The 26,795-nt window shown below is 34.4% G+C and overlaps 1 protein-coding gene across 3 annotated transcripts in view; it reads left to right on the plus strand.

Annotated features, from left to right (window-relative positions):
- The window catches only part of LOC145318830 (uncharacterized), a 78,656-nt gene extending 53,853 nt beyond the window's left edge, over nucleotides 1-24,803 (plus strand). For 2 of the 3 annotated variants that reach the window (XM_080160469.1, XM_080160470.1), the window contains exons 26-49: nucleotides 283-372; nucleotides 1,380-1,510; nucleotides 1,838-1,959; nucleotides 2,467-2,637; nucleotides 4,215-4,312; nucleotides 5,970-6,077; nucleotides 6,890-6,989; nucleotides 7,363-7,521; nucleotides 7,914-8,011; nucleotides 8,367-8,517; nucleotides 8,840-9,016; nucleotides 9,964-10,139; nucleotides 11,894-11,941; nucleotides 12,960-13,035; nucleotides 13,280-13,401; nucleotides 13,859-13,957; nucleotides 14,402-14,495; nucleotides 18,085-18,189; nucleotides 19,141-19,202; nucleotides 19,578-19,745; nucleotides 20,022-22,032; nucleotides 22,756-22,827; nucleotides 23,147-23,230; nucleotides 23,671-24,803. In XM_080160469.1, the coding sequence (XP_080016595.1) occupies nucleotides 283-372; nucleotides 1,380-1,510; nucleotides 1,838-1,959; nucleotides 2,467-2,637; nucleotides 4,215-4,312; nucleotides 5,970-6,077; nucleotides 6,890-6,989; nucleotides 7,363-7,521; nucleotides 7,914-8,011; nucleotides 8,367-8,517; nucleotides 8,840-9,016; nucleotides 9,964-10,139; nucleotides 11,894-11,941; nucleotides 12,960-13,035; nucleotides 13,280-13,401; nucleotides 13,859-13,957; nucleotides 14,402-14,495; nucleotides 18,085-18,189; nucleotides 19,141-19,202; nucleotides 19,578-19,745; nucleotides 20,022-22,032; nucleotides 22,756-22,827; nucleotides 23,147-23,230; nucleotides 23,671-24,309 (5,161 nt within the window). In that variant the 3' untranslated portion in view covers nucleotides 24,310-24,803. The remainder of the gene's footprint in view (nucleotides 1-282; nucleotides 373-1,379; nucleotides 1,511-1,837; nucleotides 1,960-2,466; nucleotides 2,638-4,214; nucleotides 4,313-5,969; nucleotides 6,078-6,889; nucleotides 6,990-7,362; nucleotides 7,522-7,913; nucleotides 8,012-8,366; nucleotides 8,518-8,839; nucleotides 9,017-9,963; nucleotides 10,140-11,893; nucleotides 11,942-12,959; nucleotides 13,036-13,279; nucleotides 13,402-13,858; nucleotides 13,958-14,401; nucleotides 14,496-18,084; nucleotides 18,190-19,140; nucleotides 19,203-19,577; nucleotides 19,746-20,021; nucleotides 22,033-22,755; nucleotides 22,828-23,146; nucleotides 23,231-23,670) is intronic. The other variant, XM_080160471.1, reaches the window with a different exon arrangement.
- Nucleotides 24,804-26,795: the final 1,992 nt, after the last annotated feature.

Raw genomic sequence — 26,795 nt, forward strand, 5'->3', positions numbered from 1 at the left:
TGCTTGATATTTAGCTGCCGTTGGGGGGCAACACTTATTTGGTTGACGACTTTTTATCTGCCCCCGAAATATTATTTTAGATTTATCTCTTTTGTTGGCTATACCTTATTCCTGATGCTTTACGCCTGTTTATGGGCTAAGGCATTATAACTACTTTTAACGTCTTTTGTAAATAAGTGTTTCGAACCCATAACCTCCCAGACGACGAGCGTATGCGGCTAGGTATACGTGTTGCGCTACAGTCGTGGGTAAACAAACATATCCAGCTTGATTTTGTTGCAGGTTGACCGCTGCCCTGGACCACGCGAGGCTGCCACATCCTTTTGATTGTAAACACTGCGATCTCCATTTTATGTCAGAGCCAAGATTAAGGTAGGTCTCAAACTCGACACCATATTACTTTATGGAAAAGTCATCGGATGTTTAAGGCCAATGAATGAGAGAACATGTTAATAAAACTAAGTATCAGTCTGGTTTGATGTCGAATATCCTTTTTTTCCCCTGCTTTAAATTGTTAGAATAGTTTTTACAAAGACCATTAACAAATACTATTTTAAAGTCAAACTAACAATAATCACCCGCGCTTTATCATACTAAATATCAAATCTAAATTAAAAAGTAACAGGATGTCTTGCCTTTGTGTGCGTTTGTACCTTAAGATCTCTCCAACCACTGGACTGATATGGTTCTCCTTTAAAGCTTCTCAAGGGAAATTTAAAAGTTTATAACTTTTTTAGTGAAGTGTACCTCAATCCTCCCAAGAGAAATCTCCCCAAGACAAAAATTTCATTCCCAAAATTTTTATTTTACTTTAAATTTTAATTTCATTCTGCGGATATTTAATTAGGTTCATATTTAATAGTTATTTCTTGCATCGTATTATAAACGGCTTTCCGCAGACATAGAATGTACAAATATAAGGTTAAAACTAGTTTTTTTTAGCCCCGAGGTGCCGAAGGCACCGGCTAAAAAAACTGGTTTTAATCTTATGATTGTACATTTTTATATTCGTAGAAAGCTGGATATAATACGATGCTAGACATAGTTTTTTCGTATGGATGAGAACCGGTTCCTATCCACCGGATTCGAATGAATACGAGAAAACGTTTTTCTTTTCCTAATGTCAATATATTTAACTAATTAACATTAACTATCTACCTAGATACCATATTATGATCCTACATATTGTAGACTACCATATAAAGAAATGTTGTACCTCATTTTCTATCTTTATAATTACCTACCTAAATATCTATCTATCTAGATACCATGGAATAATGCTACATAGTATAGATTACCATATAAATACATTTTATTCTGAAATGTTGTACCTTCTTGTCAATCTTTCTATTTACCTACCTTATTGTCTGTTTATCTAGATACCATGGAATAATGCTACACAGTATAGACGACCATATCAAGACCTGTTGTCCCAAGTGTGGGACCTCTTTCTCCGTGATTTTGGACTATTTGGACCACGTAGAACAGTCGCACAAACATTCTTGTGACCAGGAAATTAATCCTTTATTAAATCTTTAAATTATTCTCTGTAGAAGGAATAGGATATGTGTCTGTCTGTTTTCATTAGTATGGTTCTCCTTTACATTGAAGCTTCTAACAGGAGTTTTAATAACTATTTTGTAGGAGGAAACCTATAACCTTCCAAAAGAAATAGCTTTTTAAAAATATACCCCCACCCCCCTCTCCCCATAAAAAATATTTCTTATAGCTAAATTTTGTAGGTCTCTCCTACAACAGATTGAATTGAACTATAAAAGATTCTTTTTTTTATTTTTACAAGTCTTTGAAAAAAAAGGATTAACAAAACATTAAAATTAGTGTTCAACTGCGAGCTTTATAGACCTAATAAGTCTGGAACAACACGTGGAGCTAAAACATCCATCTGAACTGGTATGTCAACACTGTCAGTTTGTGTTCAATCAAGATGGAGAGTACCAGGTGAATAGATAGATAGATTAATAGATAGACATACAGACAGATAGATAGATAGAGATTAGAAACTCTTCTCTGAACTGGTATGTCAGCACTGCCAATTTGTATTCAATCATGATGGAGAGTACCAGGCGAATATATAGATTGATAGAAAGACAGACATACAGTTAGGTAGATAGATAAAATGTTGATTAATTAAAACCAGGTTAATAGATAGATAGATTAACAGGTTTAAAGATAGCCAGACAGACAAACATTCATATAGATAACATGTTCCAGCATTACGGGAAAGGTAAGGACACATCTTTAAACCTCTTGGGAGGGTGATGGTACCCTCTTCCAAAATAGGTATAAACCTTCCCTGAGAAGCTTCACTGTAAAGGAAAACCATAGCAGTTCTGCAGTTTGCGAGATCCTTCGCTACACACAGAGAAGAACTCTTATATATGAATTATCTGACTCGAAATTGTTGAATTTGCTTTTATTTTTACAATGATTCATTTTTCTGTTTAGGAGCATGTAACAACAAAGCACAAGAACAGCTGTTCCTACTGCAAGCTCAAGTTTATCCAGAAAGAGGAGTTGAAAGAGCACCTGAGCAAGGAGCATCTGAAGGAGCAAGAGAAAGAGAAGGAGCTAAAGGAGCTGTCTTGTCATCTCTGTGATCATGTTGCTCTTAATAAGGTTCGTTAGTAGCTATCCTTATATAAAAGTAACAGGATGTCAGTGTATCAAAGAATCTCGCTAATTTCTAAACCGATATGGTTCTCCTTTGCAGTTGAGCTTATCTAAAGTCAAGGGAAGGTTTATAGCTTTTAGGTGGAGGGTACCTCCACTCTCCTAATAGAAATCTTATCTAAACAAAATAAAACCCCATTCTAAAAAAATACCTTATCTTTTTAAAGTGGAGAGTCGGCTTTAGGATGGGCAAGCAACATGAACTTGAAAGCCACGAGATAATAAAAACTATTCCACTTTCTATCTATCTCACTTGCTAACTTTCTATCTAGGATTGGCTAGCAAATAATTAACTTGAAAGCCACGAGATAATAGAAACTATTCCACTTTCTATCTATCTATTTAGCTTGTTATCTTTCTATCTAGGATAGGCTAGCCAGACATGAACTGTGGAAAACCACGAGATAATAGTAACTATACCAGTTTCTATCTATCTCACTTGCTAATTTTCTATCTAGGATGGGCTAGCCAGATATGAACTTGAAAGCCACGAGATAATAAAAACTATTCCATTTTCTATCTATCTATTTAGCTTGTTATCTTTCTATCTAGGATGGGTTAGCAAGACACGAACTGGAAAACCATGAGATAATAGTAACTATACCAGTTTCTATCTATCTCACTTGCTAATTTTCTATCTAGGATTGGCTAGCCAGACATGAACTGGAAAGCCATGAGAAAATAGAAACTATTCCACTTTCTATCTATCTATACCACTTGCTATCTAACTTTCTGTCTAGGATGGGCTAGCAAATAATTATCTTGAAAGTCATGAGATAATAGAAACTATTCCACTTTCTATCTATCTACCCCACTTGCTATCTTTCTATCTGGGATGAGCTAGCCACACACGAACTTGAACCTTGAAAGCCATGAAAAATTTACTATTCCACTTTCTATCTATCTATCACACTATCTATCTATTCTATCTAGGGTGGGTTAGCAAGACTATTTCACTTTCTATCTAACCTACTTTCTATCTTTCTATCTAGGATGGGCTAGCCAGACACGAACTGGAAAGCCATGAGATTATAGAAATTATACTACTTTCTATCCATCTTCTATTTATACCATTTGCTATCTATCTTTTTATTCCACTGTTTATCTTTCTATCTAGATGGGTTAGCAAGACTATTCCACTTTCTATCTATCTATTTAACTTGTTATCTTTCTATCTAGGATGGGCTAGCCAGACATGAACTGTGAAAAGCTACGAGATAATAGTAACAATATCAGTTTCTATCTATCTCACTTGCTATCTATCTATCTAGCATGGATTAGCAAGACATGAACTTGAAAGCCACGAGATAATAGAAACTATTCCACTTTCTATCTATCTACCCCACTTGCTATCTTTCTATCTGGGATGAGCTAGCCACACACGAACTTGAACCTTGAAAGCCATGAAAAATTTACTATTCCACTTTCTATCTATCTATCACACTATCTATCTATTCTATCTAGGGTGGGTTAGCAAGACTATTTCACTTTCTATCTAACCTACTTTCTATCTTTTTATCTAGGATGGGCTAGCCAGACACGAACTAGAAAGCCACGAGATAATGAAAGGTCTGGACTTGAAGTGTAACAAATGCGGACAAAGATTTCCTGACAGTAACAGGTAATACCTAGTTATTTATCGCATCGTATTATAAACAGATTTCCACAGATATAAAATATTCAATAATAAGATTAAAATAATTTCTTATCTAGCCCCGATATGCCAAAGGCACGGGTTAAAAATGGTTTTATCTTATGATTGTACATTTTTATATTCGTAGAAAACTGGATATAATACGATGATATACATCATTTTTCAGTATAGCTGAGAACCGGTTCAAATCTACCGGATGTTAATCGGTTTCTAAGCGATATTGGAAATAAAGTTTATTTCACAGCCGCTGATTTTATTGACTGCTTACCGAATTTGTGATTGATACAAGCAGTAAAAATTCAGACTAATTTATCTTTATTGTTGTTTCCTTATGAACTCAGAAAGATATATCGATGGATAGATAGAAAGATATATAACGGAGTAGATAGAAAGATAGTTAATACTTGGTAACAATGATTTGTCGAGAAAAAGTTTTTAAATTTAATATATCTTCTTTACTCCCGTTTTTCATCCTTTAAACTTGGATTTTATTTCAAAACTTTTTATCCAAAGGATGAATACTTGAAACAATTTATGAAACGTTATTGTTAGAGTCGTTCCATTATTTTCAAAATGTTATTTTTTTTTCTAAGAAACCTAAAAATTAGTTGTCATCCTTATAAAAATAAAATGTCTCTGAGCTTTGATGAAGGATGGTATATAAATAATCTTACAAAGTTTCAAAATAAAAAAATATCTTTTGTTTTCTTTAAAAAAATCACTTACTCTTAAAGGGCCTATCGAGCACTAAACCACCTTCCCTTATTTTAAAATGAATTTAAAGGAAGGGTTTATTACTTTTTCTTATTCCTTATTCCTTCGGGGGATGGGAATATTATAACCCTATGGGGCTACCCACCAGTACCCAATATTATATAATCTAACCTAACTAAAGTACCAAACAAACTAATAACTAACCCTTTTTTTTCAAAATAAGGGGGAGGAGTAATGGTCTTGACTAGGAACTTTGAAGGAAATCTAAACACAAAAAATATGACAAAAATATGTTTGAAGTATTGGACCCAAGTAAACTTGATCAAGAAACTAGACACTGGAAAAAATGTGTTTGTACTTTCCCGCTAATTGTTTTAAATATTGGGTAGCTATGTATAAAAAATATAGAGACATACATCATAACTATTTTTCTATTTTTGCAATAACTCTGCTTAATGTATACCTACCTATACTTGCGTAAAAATCTGATAAATTTTGAGTTCAAATGTGAGAAGACTTAAAAGTTTTAGAATTTTCAATTGAATGATGAATTCTGATATTTTAAAGTTTGTTTGTAAAGTTATCCATCTATCAACTTAATCTTTGATATTGTTAGAAATACGGATTTTTCAACCCTTGTTCTTTTTTTCAACTTTTTTATCAATTGGTAGAATTGACTCGCTTCTGGCCTCTAGGGGAGGGCGGGGGAGTTAAAGAAAATAGCTTAAACCTGCCCCAAGGCTTTGGGTACTTTTATTGAATTGTGATTGATTGGTTCTAAACTAGTTGTGTTTGAATTTTTCAACCAATGATTTTGATTTACAGAAAGCATAATTATGTTTATCATCATTGGGGATGTACATTGAATTATCTTCCATTGTCTTATCCCTTAAGATCCCTCCAATTTTAGGTTTCGAGACCATTTCCGGGTACCACACGATCACCCGTGCTTGGACTGTGACAATAGCTTTACTAGTTCTGCCACTCTAGCTGCCCATGGAGCTTTAGCTCATCACAGGTATATCTATCTGTTCATCTATCTATCTATGTACTTAGTCTATCTATTTATTGTCTATCTATTAAATAACTGTTTGAACTGTGACAATAGCTTTACTAGTTCTGCCACTTTAGCTGCACATGGAGCTTTAGCTCATCACAGGTATATCTATCTATTTATGTATTTTTCATCTATCCATCTATGTATCTGATCATCTATCTATTATATAACTGTTTGGACTGTGACAATAGTTTTACTAGTTCTGCGACTTTAGCTGCACATGGAGCTTTAGCTCATCACAGGTATATTTATCTGTTCATCTATCTATCTATGTATTTAGTCTATCTATTTATTGTCTATCTATTATATAACTGTTTGAACTGTGATAATAGTTTTACTAGTTCTGCGACTTTAGCTGCACATGGAGCTTTAGCTCATCACAGGTATATTTATCTTGTTCATCTATCTATCCATGTAATTTTCATCTATCCATCTATGTATCCGGCCATCTATCTATCTATTATATAACTGTTTAATCTGTGACAATAGTTTTACTAGTTCTGCCACTCTAGCTGCACATGGAGCTTTAGCTCATCACAGGTATATCTATCTATTCATATATTTATTCTATCTATCTATGTATCTGGCCATCTATCTATCTATTATATCACTGTTTTAGCTGTGATAATAATTTTATCATCACAGGTATATCTATCTATCTATCAATGTATCAGTCCATCTAACTATATATTGTCTATCTTTCATTTTGGCTACATCCTTTGAGTGGGGATCTAGTCTATCTATATCTATTATGTACATAGGTATATTTTAAGGACCGAGAAGTTAATTTGTGACCAGTGCAAAGAGAAGTTTAAAGCTTCTGATGCCAGTGAGTTTCTGACTCATATTGACCTTCCACATGCTTATCAGTGCCAGGAAAGTTTTTATGGATAATAAATTTATCTATCTATTTGTCCTTTAGAATTAACCTTTACTTTATAAATTAAAAAGGACATTTTTTTGCGTTTAATCAAATGTGCTTATCAAGTCAAGCTGTTCTTAATTATGACCAAATGAAATGCATTTATATGAAATGGTCATAATTAAGAACAGATTGACATAATAATCGCATTTGACTAAATGGTAACACACAACTTTAGGGAAAATACACGTAAAAAAAATATCTCTTTCTATTTTATTTAGGTACATTTTAAGGTATAACTAATATTTTTCTGTGTAAGATAGAATACTTTTACAACATTTTCTAAGTCATTGATTTATCAATAAATCCATGAAATGAAATCTACAGAACTGCGATTTGGTATTTGTGCGGAACTCTAAGCTGCGTGAACACCAGTCAGACAAGCACACAAATACAACTACTACCACCAGCTCAAATACTAAACAGAGTAGCTCAACACCTAGCAAACAAGACAGCAAGTACACCTGCAAGCTTTGCGGACAGGTAATATTATTAAGTAGATGTGCACTTGAAGCGACCAAAAATAAATTCTTTATCCTTACCATCATTGATTGATTTAATAGATTATTTGTTCACTTTCATTTTTATTAGGTATTTTTTATAGCAAAATATTTTTTAAAAATTCTTCTTCGTCATTTGTATGCCTCTTTGGACCTCCAAAACAGTGGCCTTCAAATGTTTGTCTGTCTGTTCCCCCCAGGGGGGGAGGGGGAGTGTTTAAAAAATTTTAAATTTGGAGAAAAAAAGAGGATAACGTCATTATTATTAGTAGGGCAAGCTATTTTATGGTCAGTTTGTACGTCCAAGTAAGAGTAGTAAAATAGTAGTAAAAGAGGAGGTATCAAAATATAATTTATTAAACATTTTTTACATAGGTTTGTACGAAGAACAACGACCCAAAGTTATCAAAAGAAGCATTTACCAAGCATCAGGCTTTGCCCCACAAGTATCCTTGTAAATTATGTCATTTTAGGTAATTTTTTCATACATTATTTTAGTTTTATTAAATTGATTATTTCCAATGGAAGTAAAACGGTTTTGTATAGGGCAGAACGTACTGTGTGGTTATATAAATCATGTCCACAAAAGAGGAAATTAAATTAAGCGCACCTCTTCTTTAAATCACACATTATAAAGTATAAATTGTTCGTTTTAAGCATTGCACATTTTTACGTTATAATAGGTATGGAATATCTTAATGAAATTTAATTTGTTTTATTTCTAAACGGCCCCGCAATCGAATCATTCTTTTAGATATAAATTGTAAATTTTTTCCCCTAGACTGTTATTCATATGTAGCTGACTTTATGCCATTTTCCATAATTTAGATTCCCAAACAAGCCTAAGCTAGAGGTGCATCTGCAAGAGCATAGAAGCGGCGGCGCAGCAAAAGGATTGGCGGCTGATTTGGGGCTGGATAAATTTGCAGAGAAGGGCGGAGATTGTACACAATGTGGACTTCACATTCAGGATCCTAAGGTGAGACAGACAGACAGATGGACAGTTAGACTGATACATTAACTCAGGTTTTTTTTATATTGAGTTTGATGGAAATTCTTTCTTACCTGTTATTTTCAACACGATTTCATGACCCTTAAATTACTAATTTTTTTTAAAATTTAATTTATGTTATTTCTTCGCCGGTCATTACAGAAAAACAGATTGACAGACGAACAAGAGACAGACCACCTACAAACGAATGCATGTATTGAATATTGAAAAATTATGAATTTAGGAAAATTGTACAAATAGTGTTGATTGTTTGGTATTTTTTTTATTACCTAAATGACCATACATTTAGGCTTTTAAAGACCACAAGCTGCAACTGCACACTGTAGCCTGTCTTGACCCGCGGTGTGCCCGCAAGTTTATCGCCACCGCTGGGTTGGAGCGGCATCTGCAACGCCGCCACCCCGACTATGCAACTGCTAAGTTTGTGCAGGGCAAGTGGCAGTATGTCTGCAAGCTCTGTGAAGCGGTGAGTGTTTTTTTTTGAGCGGAGATCAGCCATTGAAGTGCTAGATTCCCCCCCCCCCCTTATTTTCCCCTGCGGGGCCACATTATATTCAATATAAACTAACCTAATCTGACCTAAGTTAAAAAAGACAAGTACACGAAAAACTATCACCCTATGTTATTTTCAATTTTTTTCAAAATAGGGAGAGGGGGGGGAATTCTGTGCTTGCTAGAAATATTGAGGACAACATTTTTGTCAGAATTTTGAACAAATAGGCAGGGGCGTCCAAGCTTTTTTTTTGGGGGGGGGTAAAAATTTTTTAAGGGGGGGGGGTAATTCGGTTTTGGGGGGGTAAAATGACGCGCGAATCGCTCCGCGAATTTTTTTTACCCCCCCCCAAAATTTTTACCCCGGGGGTAAAATTTGCTTGGGGGGGTAATTACCCCCCCTGAAATCTGTTGGCATGGGTAAAATTTATTTACCCCCCCCCCCCCCAAAATTTACCCCCGGGGTAAAATTTTTGGGGGGGTAATTTAAAGGGGGGGGCGAAAGTGACACTTTTTGAAACCAAAACTAATGGGTAATGGGGGGGGGGGGATTTACCCCCCCAAAATTATTTTTTGGGGGGGGGGGTAAATACTTCCTCCTAAATGGTTAAGGGTGCCTACGGCACCCCCAGGGTAGGGGTAAATTTTAAATGGGGGGGGGGGGTAATCGCCCCATTACCCCCCCCCCTTGGACGTCTATGCAAATAGGATTGTTCAAAATGCTGGGAGGATTTGTCGTTAAAGGCCCTTCCAAAGTTAAAATAACAATAATTTCCACATAATAAAAATCATATCGAATTAAAATCTTTTCGCATCTATTTACCTAGCTATGTATAAATCTACTTTTTCAATCTTTAATTTAATTTTTCTTTCTATCTATCATAATCTATCTATCTTAAATTTTTCTTTCTAACTATCTAGGCATTTAATAAGCTAGCAGTACAGAAACTTCACTCTAAAGAGCCCCACCCGCATAAATGTCATCTCTGTGATCACCAATACCTGGATGTGACGGGGCTTCTGGGACATTTGAGGTCAAGACATAATGTTGACAGGCTGCCGAGAGAGGGCTTTAGATGTCATCATTGCTCCAAAAGGTATGTGGATATATAGTTATAGATTATTGGTTGAAAAGTTTAGAAACTGCTAGTTTAAACCTACAAATGATAATTTAATGAAAGTACCCAAAGTTTTTAAGCCAGCGACTGAGAGAAACTGTTTAGAAAACTGATATTTGTTATTTACAATACAATGTCACACGCCACCCTCAGATTTTAAAGACAGCCAGACAATATATTAAAATTCATTTGCAAATATGTAGATATATCTGCATATATCATATGTTGTATGTACGTACAATATATGTATCAATAAAGTTAAATAATAGAGGGAGTTAAATAGCTATACCCCCATCGTTAAAAGCAACCTCGTTGGTTCTAAGATTTGTCAGCTGACACTTTTAAAAATCCTAGTTTTTACAGGTTTTTTACATCGGCATTAATATGACGTTTTTTGGTATTTGCACTTCCCCCTGCATATTTAATGCATATACTTCAAAATTACTTAATTTAATTAAATATTATTATCATAATAAAAAAAATTCGGGGCCTTCTCAACTTCATAAGTTTAGGCTTGTAAAATTCAGTGAGATACCTTAAGACAATTTTTTTGCAATTTTCGGCTCCTAGAAAGAGGGAGGTAGTTGTTTGGTGTATACATCTACATATACTTATATTATTTATGTATCTATCTATTATTACTGCAACAAAGCTATCTGTAATATGATAAATGTTATGGCGTAGAAATATACAAATATTTATATATACAATCATACAGTACATTGTATATACATCAGGGAGGGAGGAAACATTGCACTGGATAGTATAAACTTCAACTTATTATTTAGCCCTAAAAGTTTGGGTACTTTTATTGAATTCTGAATGGTTGGTTTCAATCTTGTTCGGTCCAAAATACGGTATTTAGAATTTTACTTTTTAATAACAATATTTAAGATTAGAAATATTTTACTAAGACTTGTTGATTGGTTTATCTTGTACAAAACTATTTTATATTTCAATAGCTTTTTAAAATTCCACTCTATTGGATATAATTTATGCCCTATACCTTAACTATAGAAATAGTTATGTATGGAGGGTGTGTGGATAGTATATTTATAGTATTGCAGTTTATGCAAATATGTAAGATTTCTTACAATATATCTTTTATTCAATATATCTATCTACATAAACCAGCGGCTACGGCCCCCTCTTGCCTCCTTGGGGCACCTGAGGGAGAAAAAGTATAAGTTAAATATTTTTAGCTGGGGCGATTTCTCTTATGAGGGCAGGGTGGAGGTACCTTTTGCATAAAAAAAGCTTAACTGTAAATGAGAACCATCGTTTCAGCGGTTTGCAAGATTCTAAGCTACAGATTCACCCCCCCCCCTTTTTTAATTAAAATTTTAGAGAGTAAAAGTAAAAATAAATTGAGACGATAATATTTTCTATATTCTTTTTATAGGGTGGAAATACCCTCCCCCGAAATAGTTGAAAACCTTTCCTGGGCCTATTTGTAAGCATCACTCTAAAGGAGAACCATATCGGTTTATCGGGTACCGAGATCCTTCGCTACAGACAAAAGCCTGCTACTTTATGTAATAGGATAGCACATTTTGGTATTTCTTAATTAGATTAAAGTTTTACAGAAACTATACTTAATAAGAATTCTATAACACGAATCCTGATGGTGATAACACTATTAAGAAATCTAAAATCTTGAACGAAGAAGCAGCTAGGATTTTAATATCAAAGATTTGTTTATCTTATATTTTTTTTAATGTGAATTTATTTAGGTTTTCTGAAATGAAAGATATGAGACGGCATGTAAAACAAATTCATAGGTAATAAAAAGATATATGTATAATTTTTGTATGATCTTATATAATATTTATATGATGTTACTGAAAATTTGTTAATAGTTAGAAGTCAACTTATAAAACAAAATATGCATCTTTTTTAATGTTATTTAATGGAAACTTTTTAATTTTTTTGCTAAATTAGATATCCTCTTACTCCTAAGACAAAGCCTATATATACACCCTGTACGCCTATACGCAAGTGTCAACCCCCCCCCCCCCCCCCACTTCTATGTAAATATTCTAAAGTGCGTCTAATATAAAACCTACTTGGTCTGTCAGTCCGTCGGTCTTAAGACAATATATTGGTTTCGTGATTTTTATCAATGATAATATCTTTTATTCAAATATCCTCTTTTTCTTTCTCACAATTTTTTATGGTCACTGAATATTTGACTGATAATTCATGTCTGTTATTACATGATTTTTTTGTACTTTGCTAATTATAGATGTTGTCATCCTTGTTTTTATTTACCATTTAACTTTTTTTTAGAATATGAAAAAGTCGATACCCTCCCATTTTCAATTTTTGTTTTAAAAAGAAAAAGTTTAAAAATATTTTTTGGGGGGTTCATTTTTTATTTGGAGGGTGGAGATACCCTCTCCCAAAATAGTTAAAAACCTTCCCTAGACCTATAATAAGCTTCACTGTAAAGGGTAACCATATCGGTTCAGTGGTTAGCGGGATTCTGCGATACAGACAAAAAAAAAGCTCATTACTTTATATAATAGGATTTGAGCAACTCCCCTCTTCCCCTTACTTTTAAAATAAACGCTCGGCGGGGTGCCTCAACACTGCGGGGCGCCCCATCACTGCGGGGCTACCAAGTATCCACTGTAACCTAACCTTACCTGACCCAAGATATTTTTTTAAACCCGGGAAACTAAAACTTTCCCCTCTTTGTTTTTCATTTATTTCAAAGTAAAGAGAGTAATTTGGGGGGGGGGGGGGTTGCTCGACTAAGCACATTAAGGTAAACTGCCCATTAATCTGTTTATTTAGTTATGCCTGTAACAAGTGTGGCAAGGCATTTGTAGAAAAAGAAGATATTATTCAACACTGTGTAGAAGATCACAAGGCTAGTGTGTGTGTTCATATTTTTAAAATTACTTTCAACCTTTATTATATATAACTAAATATAGTTTAGGCAAGGCTCTCTTCATAAAATTGATCATCTAAGGACCTTAAGGTATCATTCATTTGAAATTATTGTTGAAATTGATTTTTTGGTAATGATTATAGAGTTACTACGCTTCCTGAACTTAACCGTATTGTTACAAGAATCATTTTATCATTAGTATAAACATAACACTATTCCGAAGGCAACGCCTCCATCCCAAGCAGAGGGAATGATAAGAGAGGAGGGGTCGCTTGCCCAGGACCTAGCCAGATGGCAGGTGGCCCACAGGGTACAGGCTAATGTCCAGTTTCTGGCTAAATCCAGGTATGTTTTATGCAGGTGGCCCACAGGGTACAGGCTAATGTCCAGTTTCTGCCCAAATCCAGGTATTTTGTAGGCAGGTCGCCCACAGGGTACAGGCTATTGTCCAGTTTCTGGCCAAATCCAGGTATGTTGTAGGCAGGTGGCCCACAGGGTACAGGCTAATGTCCAGTTTCTGGCTAAATCCAGGTATGTTGTAGGCAGGTGGCCCACAGAGGGTACAGGCTAATGTCAAGTTTCTGGCCGAATTCAGGTATGTTCAGGTATTCAGTCAGGAGGACAGATATTTGGACATTGCTAGTTTGTACAACCCAATCAAGATTTAGGAAAATCCCTCAAAGTTGATTAGCAAACGAATGAGACAACTTAATAATCTCTTATTTAGGCGGTTTAGTTTTTGTCTTATCTATATATCTATATATACAGCGATATCTTACTAGATAATAATCTTTCTATTTAGGCATGTTAAAGACCATCTATCTAAAGTGATGTCAGGACGTGCAGATAGCTTCAGACATAAAATGTTCCAAGATCCAAAAATCAGAGAACACACTATTAAGTAAGTCAACATTTTTGGTAGCTATTCTACTCCTATAATTGTTACTTCCGTCGGTCTGTCCTTCTCTCAGTAAAGTGTTTATCGGCAGTTACTCGACAGTAGGTCTTTTCTTAAGATTTGTAATAGAGCATCAAATCTATGACTCACTTTGTCCGCTCATCGGTCTCTCCATCAATTTATGACGCTACATGTGTAATAGAAAAATAGGACCTACACAGTTTTTACTATATAAAATAAGCTTCCTAACTTCTAGTGAAGATTCCTAGGAAAAGAAATTTACTCTACAATTTCGAATCATCTTATTTGTTTGCCTCGTTTCTTGTGGATTTCGCTATTAATATAGAAAGTTTAAATTTTTATATATGTAGATTATTTTGAGGGGGAATTTTATGTTAAGTTGATAACACTAACATCACATGACTGAATAAAATTAATTCTGTTTAGTTCTGAGGATTCAGAATTACACAAGAGTTCGAATCCCTACTTTCTAAATCTTCCCTTGGAGTGTGACAGAGAAGTTGTGGAGTCTATGATTCAGGTATATCTATCTATTCATAAGTTATCTATCCATCAAATTATTTATATATCTAGCGATCTGATTATCTATGTTAGATCTTTTCCATTATCTTTCTTAAAATTTTTACAAGGAAGGTTTGATAAAATATATCTATCTGAATATTTATCTTCTTCTACCTAATCTAATTAATCCATCTATCTATATATGTATATTATATTAATTTTTCTATCTGATCTATGTATAATTGAAAACAGCAAAGTAATACATTCATACTTACAGGGCGACCACTGCATACTATATATACTATTTATACTATATAGGATGAATTTGGATACTATATCATACTATATGACGAAAATTTACTATATATACTATATATTATTACCTTTACTTGACCAAAGTTTACTATATATACAATATAATATTTCATTTATATAACAAAAAACGAATATTGTCAGTTTTGTGACAACGCGTCTTAAGGAGCGTTTTTTTTTAATTTTCACAGTAGGTTTTCTCCTATTTCTGGCCCCTACTGGCCGCGGGGGGCTCAAAAGATACTGTGATATGATAAAAATGCATAAAGCTCTACAGTAAAAAAGAGATGAAGAAAATCCTCTAAGATATATTTTTGTTTGTGATTATGATTTAAGTATCAGTTATTTTTAATAGAATTAACTTAAGGGTGATGGGGAAGTTTTACCACTTTCGCTTACTCCGTGATTATCAGGCTAGGTATTAATGTGAGACTATAGGGTATTTGGGATAAAAATTTACTTTTGGGTAGTAGTTCACTTATATTTAATAATTTTTTGGATAAGTTTCCAGGTTCAGGTGCTGCAGGCTAAAAGGTGGTTTCTGAACAGGTAAATAAAATTGTAAAATTTAGAGATCAACTTAGCAAACAAAATATGCATCTCTCAGGATGTTAGTAACATATCTGAAGAAAAAAATTAAAATTGGCCTCCAAGTTCTGGTCCTGCAGGCCACCAGGTTCACTCTGGACTGGTAAAATTCAGATTTTTTGTTTGAAGAGTTAGAGGTCAACCTATCAAACAGAATATGCATCTTTTTGGATGTTATTAACATATCATATAGCCCCCAGGGTCAAGCCCTGCAGGCCTCCAGGTCCACTCTGGACAGGTGAAAAAATCAAATTCCTTATTTTAAGAGTTAGAGTTCAACTTAAAAAACAGAATATGTATTTTTTGGATCTAATTAACATATCTGAAGAAAATATATAAATCGGCCTCCAAGTTCAGGTCCTGCAGGCCTTTAGACCACTCTGAACAGGTAAACAATCAAATTTCTTATATGAAAGTTAGAGGTCTATTTATATAACAGAATATGCATTTATTTGGATAATCTTAACATATTGGGATCCAAGTTCAGGTTCATTCAGGACAGGTAAAAGACTCTTATTTGAAGAGTTCAAGTTTAGGCCTCCAGGTTTTCTCTGGACAGAGTCTACATGGAAGCCTGCAGCACCTGGACCTGGAGGTCAATTGTATTTTTTCTTCAGATATGTAATGCTTATGGTGTTTTATAAACTAACCTCTAACTACATAAATAAGAAAGGGGGGAGCCAGATGTGCCACTTTTTGGAACCAAAAGTTAAACGCACATGATCTCAGCCCATAAAAGAATTACAGCTCTAAAATTTGGCATAGCATTTTCTTTTGTTGAGAACAATATGGAACTGTGAAGAAACGGCGGTGGAACCGCCGCTCCCGCCGTTTTTTGCTGAAATTTTTTTTTGCTTTTTCTCAACATAATACCTAGACAATTTTTAATCATCTGATATACACTTATAAGATTTACACTTTTATAGTATTGACATGTTTCAAATATTACAAGTGTCACTTGAAAATATAAGGCAAATTTTTATGAGAAAAAAAGTTTATCTCAAGGATTGAGAACTGTCTAATTTGGCGAAAAAAGGCAAAAAAAATCGGCGGTTTTCGGCGGTAGCGGCGATTCCACCGCCGTTTCTTTACAGTTCCATATTGTTCTCCCCAAAAGTAACTGCTGTGCCAAATTTTAGAGCTTTAACTCATTTATGGGCTCAGTTCATGTGCGTTTACTTTTAATTTCAAAAAGTGGCACATCCGCCTCCCCCTTTTTGATTTTTACCTGTCCAGAGTACACCTGGAGGCCTGCAGCATCAAAACCTGGAGGTCGATTGTCATTTTTTCTTTAAACATATAAATAGCATCTATAAAGATGCTTATGACGTTTAATAAACCTCTAACTCCTTGAATTTAAATTTTTTATTTCATTTGTGTCCAGAGTCTACCTGGTGGCCTGCAGCTCCTGAACCTGAAGGCTAATTTTATTTTTTCCTTTAAATATATAAAGAACATCCAAATATAAGCTCATTTTGTTTAACAAATATACCATTAACTGTTCAACTAAGGGAAGTTTTATTTTTACCTGTCCAGAGTCTGCAGGACCAGAACTTACCTAATGGTCGATTAAAAATTTTTTCTTCAGTTATGTTAATAACATCCAAAAAGATGCATATTCTTTTTTATTAGATGACCTCTAATTCTTCAAATAAGAAATTTGAATTTTCTACCTGTCCAGAGTGGACATGGAGGCCTACAGGACCAGAACTTGGAATCCTATTTTAATTTTTTCTTCATTTATGTTAATAACATCCAAAAATGCATATTTTGTTTTATAAGTTGATCTCTAACTCTTCAAACAGAAATTTAAATTTTTTTTACTTGTCCAGATAGCCTGCGGCACCTGAACCTGAGACCTATCCAAAAATGAAAAAATGATTAAATATATGTGAAATACTAACCAAAAGTAAACTTTTATCCTAAATAACCTATAGTCTTACATTGATACCTTGCCTTATAATCACAGAGTAAGCCCCTTATATGTGAAATTGCTTTGATAAAAGCTGATGTATATACTATGTCTTACTAAATAATTCAAAGTCTGATACTATATCATACTATATGAGTTTTAAAAAATATACTATATATACTATATGGATTTTAAAAATATACTATAAAAATACTATATTTTTTTTGTTTTGGAGTGGTCGCCCTGTACTTAGGTTATTTTATCTTTGTATCGTATCTATACAGCTGATTATCTATCCTATCTATTTAATAATCTATCTATCTTTCCAGGCATTGAATAGTAGTAAAGTGCGACCATATGAGCCCCCTGGATTGGAAAATATTTTTATCTTTGCTTATTTAATCTCTCTATCATAACTTATTATCTATTTATCTAGAGCTGGATCTTTAAATCATTTCAATGGTGCGCCAAATCGGGGTGCGCCGAATTTCAGCCAATCACAGCGCGGCATATCGTAAAATGCTGTGCTCTTATTGGTGGAAAGTTGGCGCACCATTGAAATGATTTAAAGATCCAGATTAGGCTTTTTTAATATATTTATCCTTTCTTTATAACTGATTATCTATCCTATCTGTCTAATTATCTACTATCTGTCTAGGCATTAAACAGTAGTAAAGTACGGCCATGTTAGCCACCCAGATGGGAATATATTTTTACTAAGCTCATTTTACCTATCTATCCTTTCTCTACATCTCATTATTTATCCTATCTATCTAATTATCTACTTTCTATCTAGGCATTAAACAGTAGTAAAGTGCGACCATGTGAGCCCCCTGGGTGGGAATATATTTTTACTGTTCTAATTCCTGAATTATGGATTTTCTATCTCTGCTTTTTTAAGGTAATATCATAAGGAAAAAGGATAAGAGGATGAATACTCACCCCTTTTTCATGGTAAAATACTACTTCCCCATCCCTAAATTTAGAAGCAGACGAAAATCAAAAACCGCCCAGGGCTTTTTGTAAGTCAATCATAAATAATAATGTGAATAAAAAGAAAAGCGATATTTAGCAAACAGCCGTGGGCGGTCAGAATCAGCTGAATGTTCATTATGAAAAAAATTTCCCCCTTTTTAGAAATAGAAGGATTCATCTTTCATGAACAAATTTTTTAAAATAAAAATGTAATTTTTAATTAAAACATTAAAACGAAAATATCTAATCTAATATTCTTGCCCTAAATATGAAAATAGTAAAAAGTAAAAAAATATTTTTTAAAATAATTTTTAATCCTCCCATTTGAAAAGTAGTGGAATAGTCATAAATTTTAGCGCGGCAACAGCGCTAAGTAGGCCTCTAGGCCCACTGCCTATTTTCGTCTTCTAGTTGCTTCGATTCCTCTCTTTTATTTTTTTCTCTATGGGTAATATATAGTTTTCCTAAAAATGAGGAAAGGTTATATTGGCGTTTTTTAGATCTATCGAAGAAAACTATTTTAATATTTTAAAATTATTTTATTAAGAAATAAAAGATTAAAATCATTTAAACTGATAATCACTTTGGTTGCATCCTGGATAAGTGACCTGAATTCTGGAGAACTATTTTGAACGGAAAACGTTTTCTAACCCACTTCCTTATGAATACTTCCAATGCAATGGCGTGCAAAATTTCAATTTTAAGGAAAATGTTGAAACTACTTCACTATTATTATTTTACTCTTAGTTTATCCCAACAAATTAATAATTTCTGCAATTTTATGTTGGATTCAGTTGCTGAACCATTGTTCCTGGGTTCCATTTATACAACTCAAATTTTAGATTTAAAAATTGTCAAATAAATATTATTAATTTAGAAATACAAGAGAGCTGATGCTGAATTAAAGTACAGAGCTAGAACAGATGCTAAATTTGTCGAGTAAGTTGGAATATATAGTAAACATATCTTTCAATGTTTATTTATAGCTGACTTATATGGATGAAATTAAGATAAATAATGCTTTTGTGTACCAAAATGTTTACCTACACTTTGAAAGTTAATAACGTGGTATGATTGTTGTGTTCCTATTGGTTCAATTACGAGACTAATCATCTAGACTTTATTTCTGTTTATCTATTATCTTTTTGAACAAACAGAAAAGCATTTAAATCTCAAACTCATCCAGATCCTGCTTATATAATAGCAAAAAGATTAAAACATTAAACAACAAATACTATACTACAATTTGGTCCCAGCCCTATTCGCACCATTACTCATAACTGTCCCTTAAAAAATGTATTCTTGTTTGTTAAGGCCAGAATGGATGGATCTAGACAAAACTATCCGTAAATATAAGCAGCTGCATGGATTCAAAATAGATGATGAGGATATTGTATTTGTTGATCATGTGGATAAGATTAAACCAACTGCTGCTACAATAAACACAACTGATAATGAAAATATAAATTTTGCTTTACTCAAAGGAATGTATATTAATAAAAAAATATTATTATACCATTGCTTTTTTTAGTTGAAGTGGTTTGCTAATTTTCTGGATTCTTTTATTGTTAACGCTAAATAATTGGAGTTATGAATTTCTATAATTCTGATCAATGAAAAAAAGAACAGAAAACAATATACAATTATTTGATTTTTGTACGATGTGAATTATTTGAAAATTTAAATGTACAAGTAAATAACCAATTTTAATAAAGTAAACTTTTGAATTTTAAGTGTATTAAATATACATTCTTTCCTAGACCAACAAAATTTAGATCCAAGAAGGCGCAAGGACTCAGGAGCCAATTCAGCCAGTAAAACTTCATTAAACATAGCACAATCTGTTGAACAAGTTGAGACCAGGGATCCAAGAAGAGCCTCAGCTCTGAATAATACTCAAGAATCCAAGAATTCATTAGCTACTGCTGTAGCTGATGTTTCAGATAAATCAAGAGAAACTGTAGGAGTAACAACTGAATCACAAGCCTCTAAAAAAGTGGTAGAATCCAGTGATTTGGTTGTGCCTAGGGACCCAAGGCGTAAAAATGAACACAATGATGCTTTTAAACCACTAGTTACCATTGAGAAATCTGATACAAATTATGTTAAAGAGTTGGAGGAACCTAGAAAGGCTGCTGAACCTGAGATTCAAACTAATCTTATTGAAAAAGACCTTTCTAGTGATCTCAGTCACTCTGAAGATACTAACATAGAAGAACCATATGAACCAAGTGATCCAATTGTAGCAGTTGAAGTAAGAGATCCTAGAAAAAGAAATCGCTCAGGTGAAGATCACCCTAAGCTAGAAGAGAAGAAAAATCAAGCAATTGGAGACAAATTCAATGAGAATCAATTGCAATTGGAAGAATCTGAGGGCCCCAGAAAAACTTTAAATCAGACATCAGATCCTAAACCAAAAAAGTCTCATCGTAAATCAACAGATAGCAAGAAAGACACTTTGGATGAAACTAGGAGAGCTATTGAGGAAATGATGAAGGGAAACTTTGTGCCAGATGTTCCTCTAGATGCTGAGACAACAACAGTTGCCAATGAGAATACAGACTTACCTTCAGTTGAAGAAGAGAAGAGACAAGATGATAGATATGAACTCACTTCTGAAGGGAACAATTTGAGTAATGCTCCTACAATTCCTAAAATCCCTGATATTAGTGCAATAACAGCTCAGTTAGAATCACAAGTTAGTGATCCAAATTCCTTCTGGGATTCTATCAAACAAGCAAAACAAAATATAGAAGAACTCTCTAAGCAAGATGATGATAAAAACAGTAATGTTGGTGGTGAAGTTCAGAAAGAACAAAAATCCGGCAGATGGTCTTCTAACAGTCGCAGTAGAAGCAGCTCTAGAAATCGCAACAAAAGGATGCGAAGTAGATCCCGCAGCTCAAGCAGAAAGCGTAGCAGACGAAGCAGAAGCCGGGATAAGAAAAGAAGTTACAGCAGAGAAAGGAGAGGTAAAAGGAGCAGAAGTAGAGATAATTATAGCAGAAGAGACAGGCGCAGTGATTCAAGAAGTAGGCGAAGAGACAGAAGTAGGTCTAGAGACAGACATCAACGCCGTAGCAGATCAAGAAGTTCTAGGCGTCAAAGAAGCAACAGTCGAGATAATAGAAGAAATTCTGTCAGATATGACTCTACAAAATACGGTAGAAGAGACCACAGCAATGAAAGACAATCAGAAAGACATTATTCTCAACAAATGAGTAGAAGTCAAAGCAAAGAACAGGATCTCTTTGCTAGAAGAGAAGACCTGGACAACAGAAGTGAAAATAGAGAGTACTCTACTCCTCAGCATGAAGACAGGGCTGTGTATGATACGAACAATAGTTCTACAAAGGTGGATAGACACAGGCGCACATCTGGAGACATGCTAATGTTTACCAACCAAGAAAATCCGCACTACAATGAGCCACCGCCACTTGCCATACCCAAGTCCTTACCACCTCCTCTTGCCAGCTTAAATATTCCACCTCCTGAATTTGGTTCTCCTAAGGATATACTATCCCCCAACATGAGAACTTCAAACTCAGAGTCGGATGCTCAATCAGAGATGAACGCCATGTTCAACTCCCGAGGGCGTCCACCGCCCTCCCATCCTCTGATGCAAGTGCAAGCTCTGGCTGGTGGTAGTGGTGGGGCTGGGCTACCAATTCCCGCCCACCTGCAAGGACCGCCACCTCGATCACCCGGGGGACCGCTTCGCTCACCACATCTACAAGGACCGGGGCCTGGTTTTGGGACTCCTAAACAGGTAACATTTGCAATTTAAAATTTTTAACTGTACCTTACATTATTTTGCTAAAAACCTTAATTTCTTATTATTCTTATTCGTTTCAACCTTTAATTGTGTTATTTGCATACTTTTTATTTCATCCACAACTATAGGAGAAAGATTAATAGCCTAAAACCACTCTAAGACATTTACTTTTAGTTATAAAATAGCCTAGAACAGGGTTTCGGATCCGGATCCGCAAGGATCCGCATATTTTTGGGTCCAAGGATCCGGATCCTTGGACTCAAAAAAATGCGAAAAAAATGGAAAAATCTACCTAAATTTATATAAAATCTCAGAATTCTCTTGATGAGAGCCAATCTTTATGGTTTAGGGTCAGACTTGAAAATTAAAAGTAATTTTGACTTCGAATTGAAGAATAAATATTTTTGAAAAATTTGGTGATTTTATTTTTATTGTCAAGGATCCGGAACCGGATCCGGTAGGATCCGGATCCGCATCCGGTAGGATCCGGATCCGCATCCGGATCCGCACTGACCCAATTTGGAGGATCCGGATCCGCAAAAAATCAATGCGGATCCGAAACCCTGGCCTAGAAATATCCTAGGAGTTATGTGAAGCTTCCCTTAAATGTAGTAGGCCTCAATTGGTTCATTTTTTGATATGTTTATAACTTATATAATATGGTATGTTATATAAAGTTGAGATTTTATCCTTTCTAATTTTATGTCAATTCTACAGGACAGAACACCCGACAGAAAACCAGCCGTGGGAGCTCACACTCCTGTTCATTTTTCCCCAGCCGCCCCACAGGTATAATTAGTAAATTACTTTTGTATTACTCAAGAAGGGAGGGAGGGAGGGAGGGGACATTGGACTTTAAATTATAATGGTTCCCAATGTTTTATATAAAAACACGCACTCTCAGTCGGTGGCTTGTAAACTTTGGGAACTCTTTTAGTTTTGGTTGATACAAACTAGTGGAGTCCAAACTTTTCAACCGATAATGTTTATTTACAGTGGGATAATTTTGTTAATTTTAATTAGGGGTACATCAATTTATCTTTTCCCATACCATCTCTAATAATTTAAGGTGTTAGGAGAAAAAGAATATGATTATTGTTTTATTCAGGCTTCTGTGACACAAACACCCAAGGGTGGTGAAATTGATAAAAATCACTGGGCTCAGTTTGATGAACCTATTCAGATAGAACAGGTATTTATCATTTCCGTGCTAATCTATAACTAGGGTATGTCTGTACGTCAAGAGAGTGTTTATGTAATTATTGCACATAATTCTTTACAGAGATTTATCTGATTTTTCCAAATCATTGTAGCTAGAAGTATTAAAAGATTAGTTATTTATCACATTGTATTACAGACACCTTTCAATGGATAGTAAAAGAAAAAATTATAAGTTAATTTAATTTTTGTCAGCTGATAAATTGATAGGTATTTACTTTCTGAATATAAAACGATAATATACATAATTTTTCAGTGTGGGTCAGAACAGGTTCTAATCCAGTAGATATTAATCTGTTTTAAAGCTATACTGATTTATCTGATATACTGTTATTCTATGAGTTTTAAGAAATAATATATTTATTTTCTATCCAAATGACAAAGTTAATTTAAAAACAAATTTTTTTTTATTAGGTTGTAACCACAAGCATGTCCAAACCTATCCATCCTGAGCCCTTCTATGAAGAAGGCCCCCATAATAGAGGCCAGTTTAGCGGCAGAGGCGGCCATGATGTGGCATTTAGGGGTCGTGGAGGCCCAGAGGGTGGCTTCAGGGGCAGGGGAGGAAGGCGGGGACGAGAGGACAGTCACAGAGGCCGGGATGATGGTTTCAGAGGACGGGATGAACATTATGGTGGCCATGAGGATGGTTACAATGATCGCGGTGAACATTTTAGAGGTCGAGATGACAGTTTCAGAGGTCGGAATGACAGTTTAAGAGGTCGGAATGACAGTTTTAGAGGCCGCGATGACCATGTCAGAGGCCGTGATGACCAGTTTAGAGGCCGCGATGACCATTTTAGAGGCCGAGACGAAAGTTGCAGGGGTCGCGATGATCATTTCCGAGGAGGAGGTGGTCGTGATGACCATTTCAGAGGCCGGGGCGATGGATTTAGGGGACGGGGAGATTTTCGTGGAGGTTTTGAAGGACGAGGCGGGGGGCATAGAGGTGGTGGTGGAGGAGGCCCACCCCGAGGTCGCGGACATTTTGACAACAATCGTGGGGGGCAAAGAGCAAGGTTTGCTGGTCGGGGTGGACGTAGACCTTATTAAATAAAGAATATATGATTTAGAATCAAACAAACATCATTGTGATGTAAAATGTTAAGAAGTGTTTTGTCAGATATTAGTATAACATCACCAATTTCTATATCATTAGAAAGAAAAGAAGTGCCTAAAAGTTTTTTTTTCCTTCGTCATATTTGTTTGTTAATCAAATTCTGTATGTTATTAAATTCTATTATTTTTTCATAATTAAATTTTGGTTGTTAAAGATTAATTTATTAAAGCAATGTATTTCAAAATTTTGTTGTTAAAATTTTCAGTAATCTTTGAATATAAAAAGGATTTTTCGTGCATTTTAAGTTTTCTTCTAATTCTTATATCTTTGAACTTTTACTTTATACCTAACACATACTTATCCAATTATAATTTTTACTAAACATTTTTTATTTTGCTTCATATGTTGAAACTATGAATTTATAAATCTGTATAATTATTATTAATTATGTTTTTTTTCTGCTATAATAAAGTTTATCTTTTTCAAATGTTTCTTTTCGAAACAAGGATAACAACATCCGTAAAAGCATATTTTTCTTAATAATTGATGTAGCTTCTCATGGGTTCTGGCAAGGTTTAATTTGGGGGAGGAAACCAACACCCTCCCAAGAGACATTTCCCTCTAGGCCTCTAGGGGCGTAGCCGCTAGTACCTATATAAAACAGCTGCTTTTTAGGTCCAATCTTTACAGGCAAGCTTTATATTTTCTCAAGACTGCCTTCAGGTTATTCTATCAAATTGCATTGGAGTCAATTTAAGAGAAATCGGTTTGTTTTACGTAATATTTAATTCTCATAAGGCCATAATTATTGATTAAGAATAGTGTGAGAGATTCATGCATATCATGATAAAATGTTTTTCCCAGGTGGCTAATATAATGATACCCCGATTAGTCTCTTTATGACTACCCCCGGCCTCCCCTGACATTAGAGGAACATATTGACCAATATCTAAGGACTATATTAGCAACCTAAATTGACGATAAAAATTCCCCTGTCACAATACTCACGAATTCTATATTTATTGCCACAATACTAGGGCCGCTTACTTCTAGTGTACTATTAAGTCGTGTTACAGTAGAATTGTAGGTTAATTGAGCATGTTAATTAAGCGAAATATTGGTAATGTAAACAAATAATCATACTCAGCGTATTCCAATAATGAAATTAATTCGAAAAAAAATCACGAAACCTATACGTGTTTTTCAGCTGTTGTTGGGGGGCAACACATCGTAAAATTGACGACCTCTTCATTTGCCCCCCACAAATATTATTTCATATTTATTTTGCTTGTTGGTTATACCTTATACCTGAGTCATACTATACTCGGAAATATTCTATACCCTATGAACCAATGTTCAGTTTTTATTCGGTTTTTCACAGTAAATGTTCTTCAAATTAAAATTTTTACTCTTAGATTAAACTATTAAGGAACGTTCTGGAATTGTATTTTCAATACAGTTGAATATTCTCTAATATATTAGTGGCTTCGCCCCTAGCTTCTATGTGCTTCACCCACTCATATTTCTTCTTTTTTTTTTGGGGGGGGGGGTGGGGTTGGATATCCAGGTCCAGTGTCTATATTACCTGAAGAGTAAAGTCCAATCGGTTCAGCGATCACCTAGATCCTTATCTTCAATACGTACGAAAGACGCTTTTTTGGACGAGATTGTCCATGTTCTAATACTGATTCAACATTTAAATTACATTAAGTTTAAAGGGAAAAGAAAAAAATATTTTTTAAACAGGAAATAGCTGATTTTTGAAGTATAATAAATGATTGTATCTTCTCGATTCCATAGTTTTATTTGATTTTTTCCATATTTTAAATTTTTTTTTATAAAAATACGATAAACCAGTGCCGTGGGGTTAACCAAAATGAATGGGGGGTGTAATCCCTGATTAGTTGTTTCAAACTAGCATTCTTCAAACTTTTTCACCAATAATTTTAAATTACGGAAGGGGTACTTTTCTACATTTAAATTTTGGGTGTTGATTAATTTATCGCCAATCGTCTTATCTCTAAAAATCCTTTTTTGTGTTTGTCAAAGGCTTTGTTATAATCAAGGTGCTATTAATCACATTTTTAGAAAACTTAACTAAGAACCTGTTTTGGTTTGCTCTTTTTTCATTGCTTCACTACGTGGATATATTATCAGAAGCGAAGATTTTCTATAATTAGGGTCGGTCTGTACGTCCGTAATGGATAGCTTTTTTCGTTAATTTTGGCATGTTAGAATTGTCCTTTCGATTTCAAAAATTGCATGATGATGTAGTAGTTAGGTACGATTTAGAAAGCGTAGCAAGTCTATGATCGTAACCAGAATGTCCGTATGTCCATTTTAAACATGTTGATTTTTTAACAACATTTTTTTTATGGGATATAATCATCCGATTGATCTGATTTTTGGAGTACTGATTCCATTTACAATAAGGTACAATATTATAAGCCAAGCATCTCTATAATTAAGTAAAAAATGT

This window comes from Acartia tonsa, chromosome 5 (assembly GCF_053477335.1).
Source record: "Acartia tonsa isolate MP-2025a chromosome 5, ASM5347733v1, whole genome shotgun sequence".
Lineage (NCBI taxonomy): Eukaryota > Metazoa > Arthropoda > Copepoda > Calanoida > Acartiidae > Acartia > Acartia tonsa.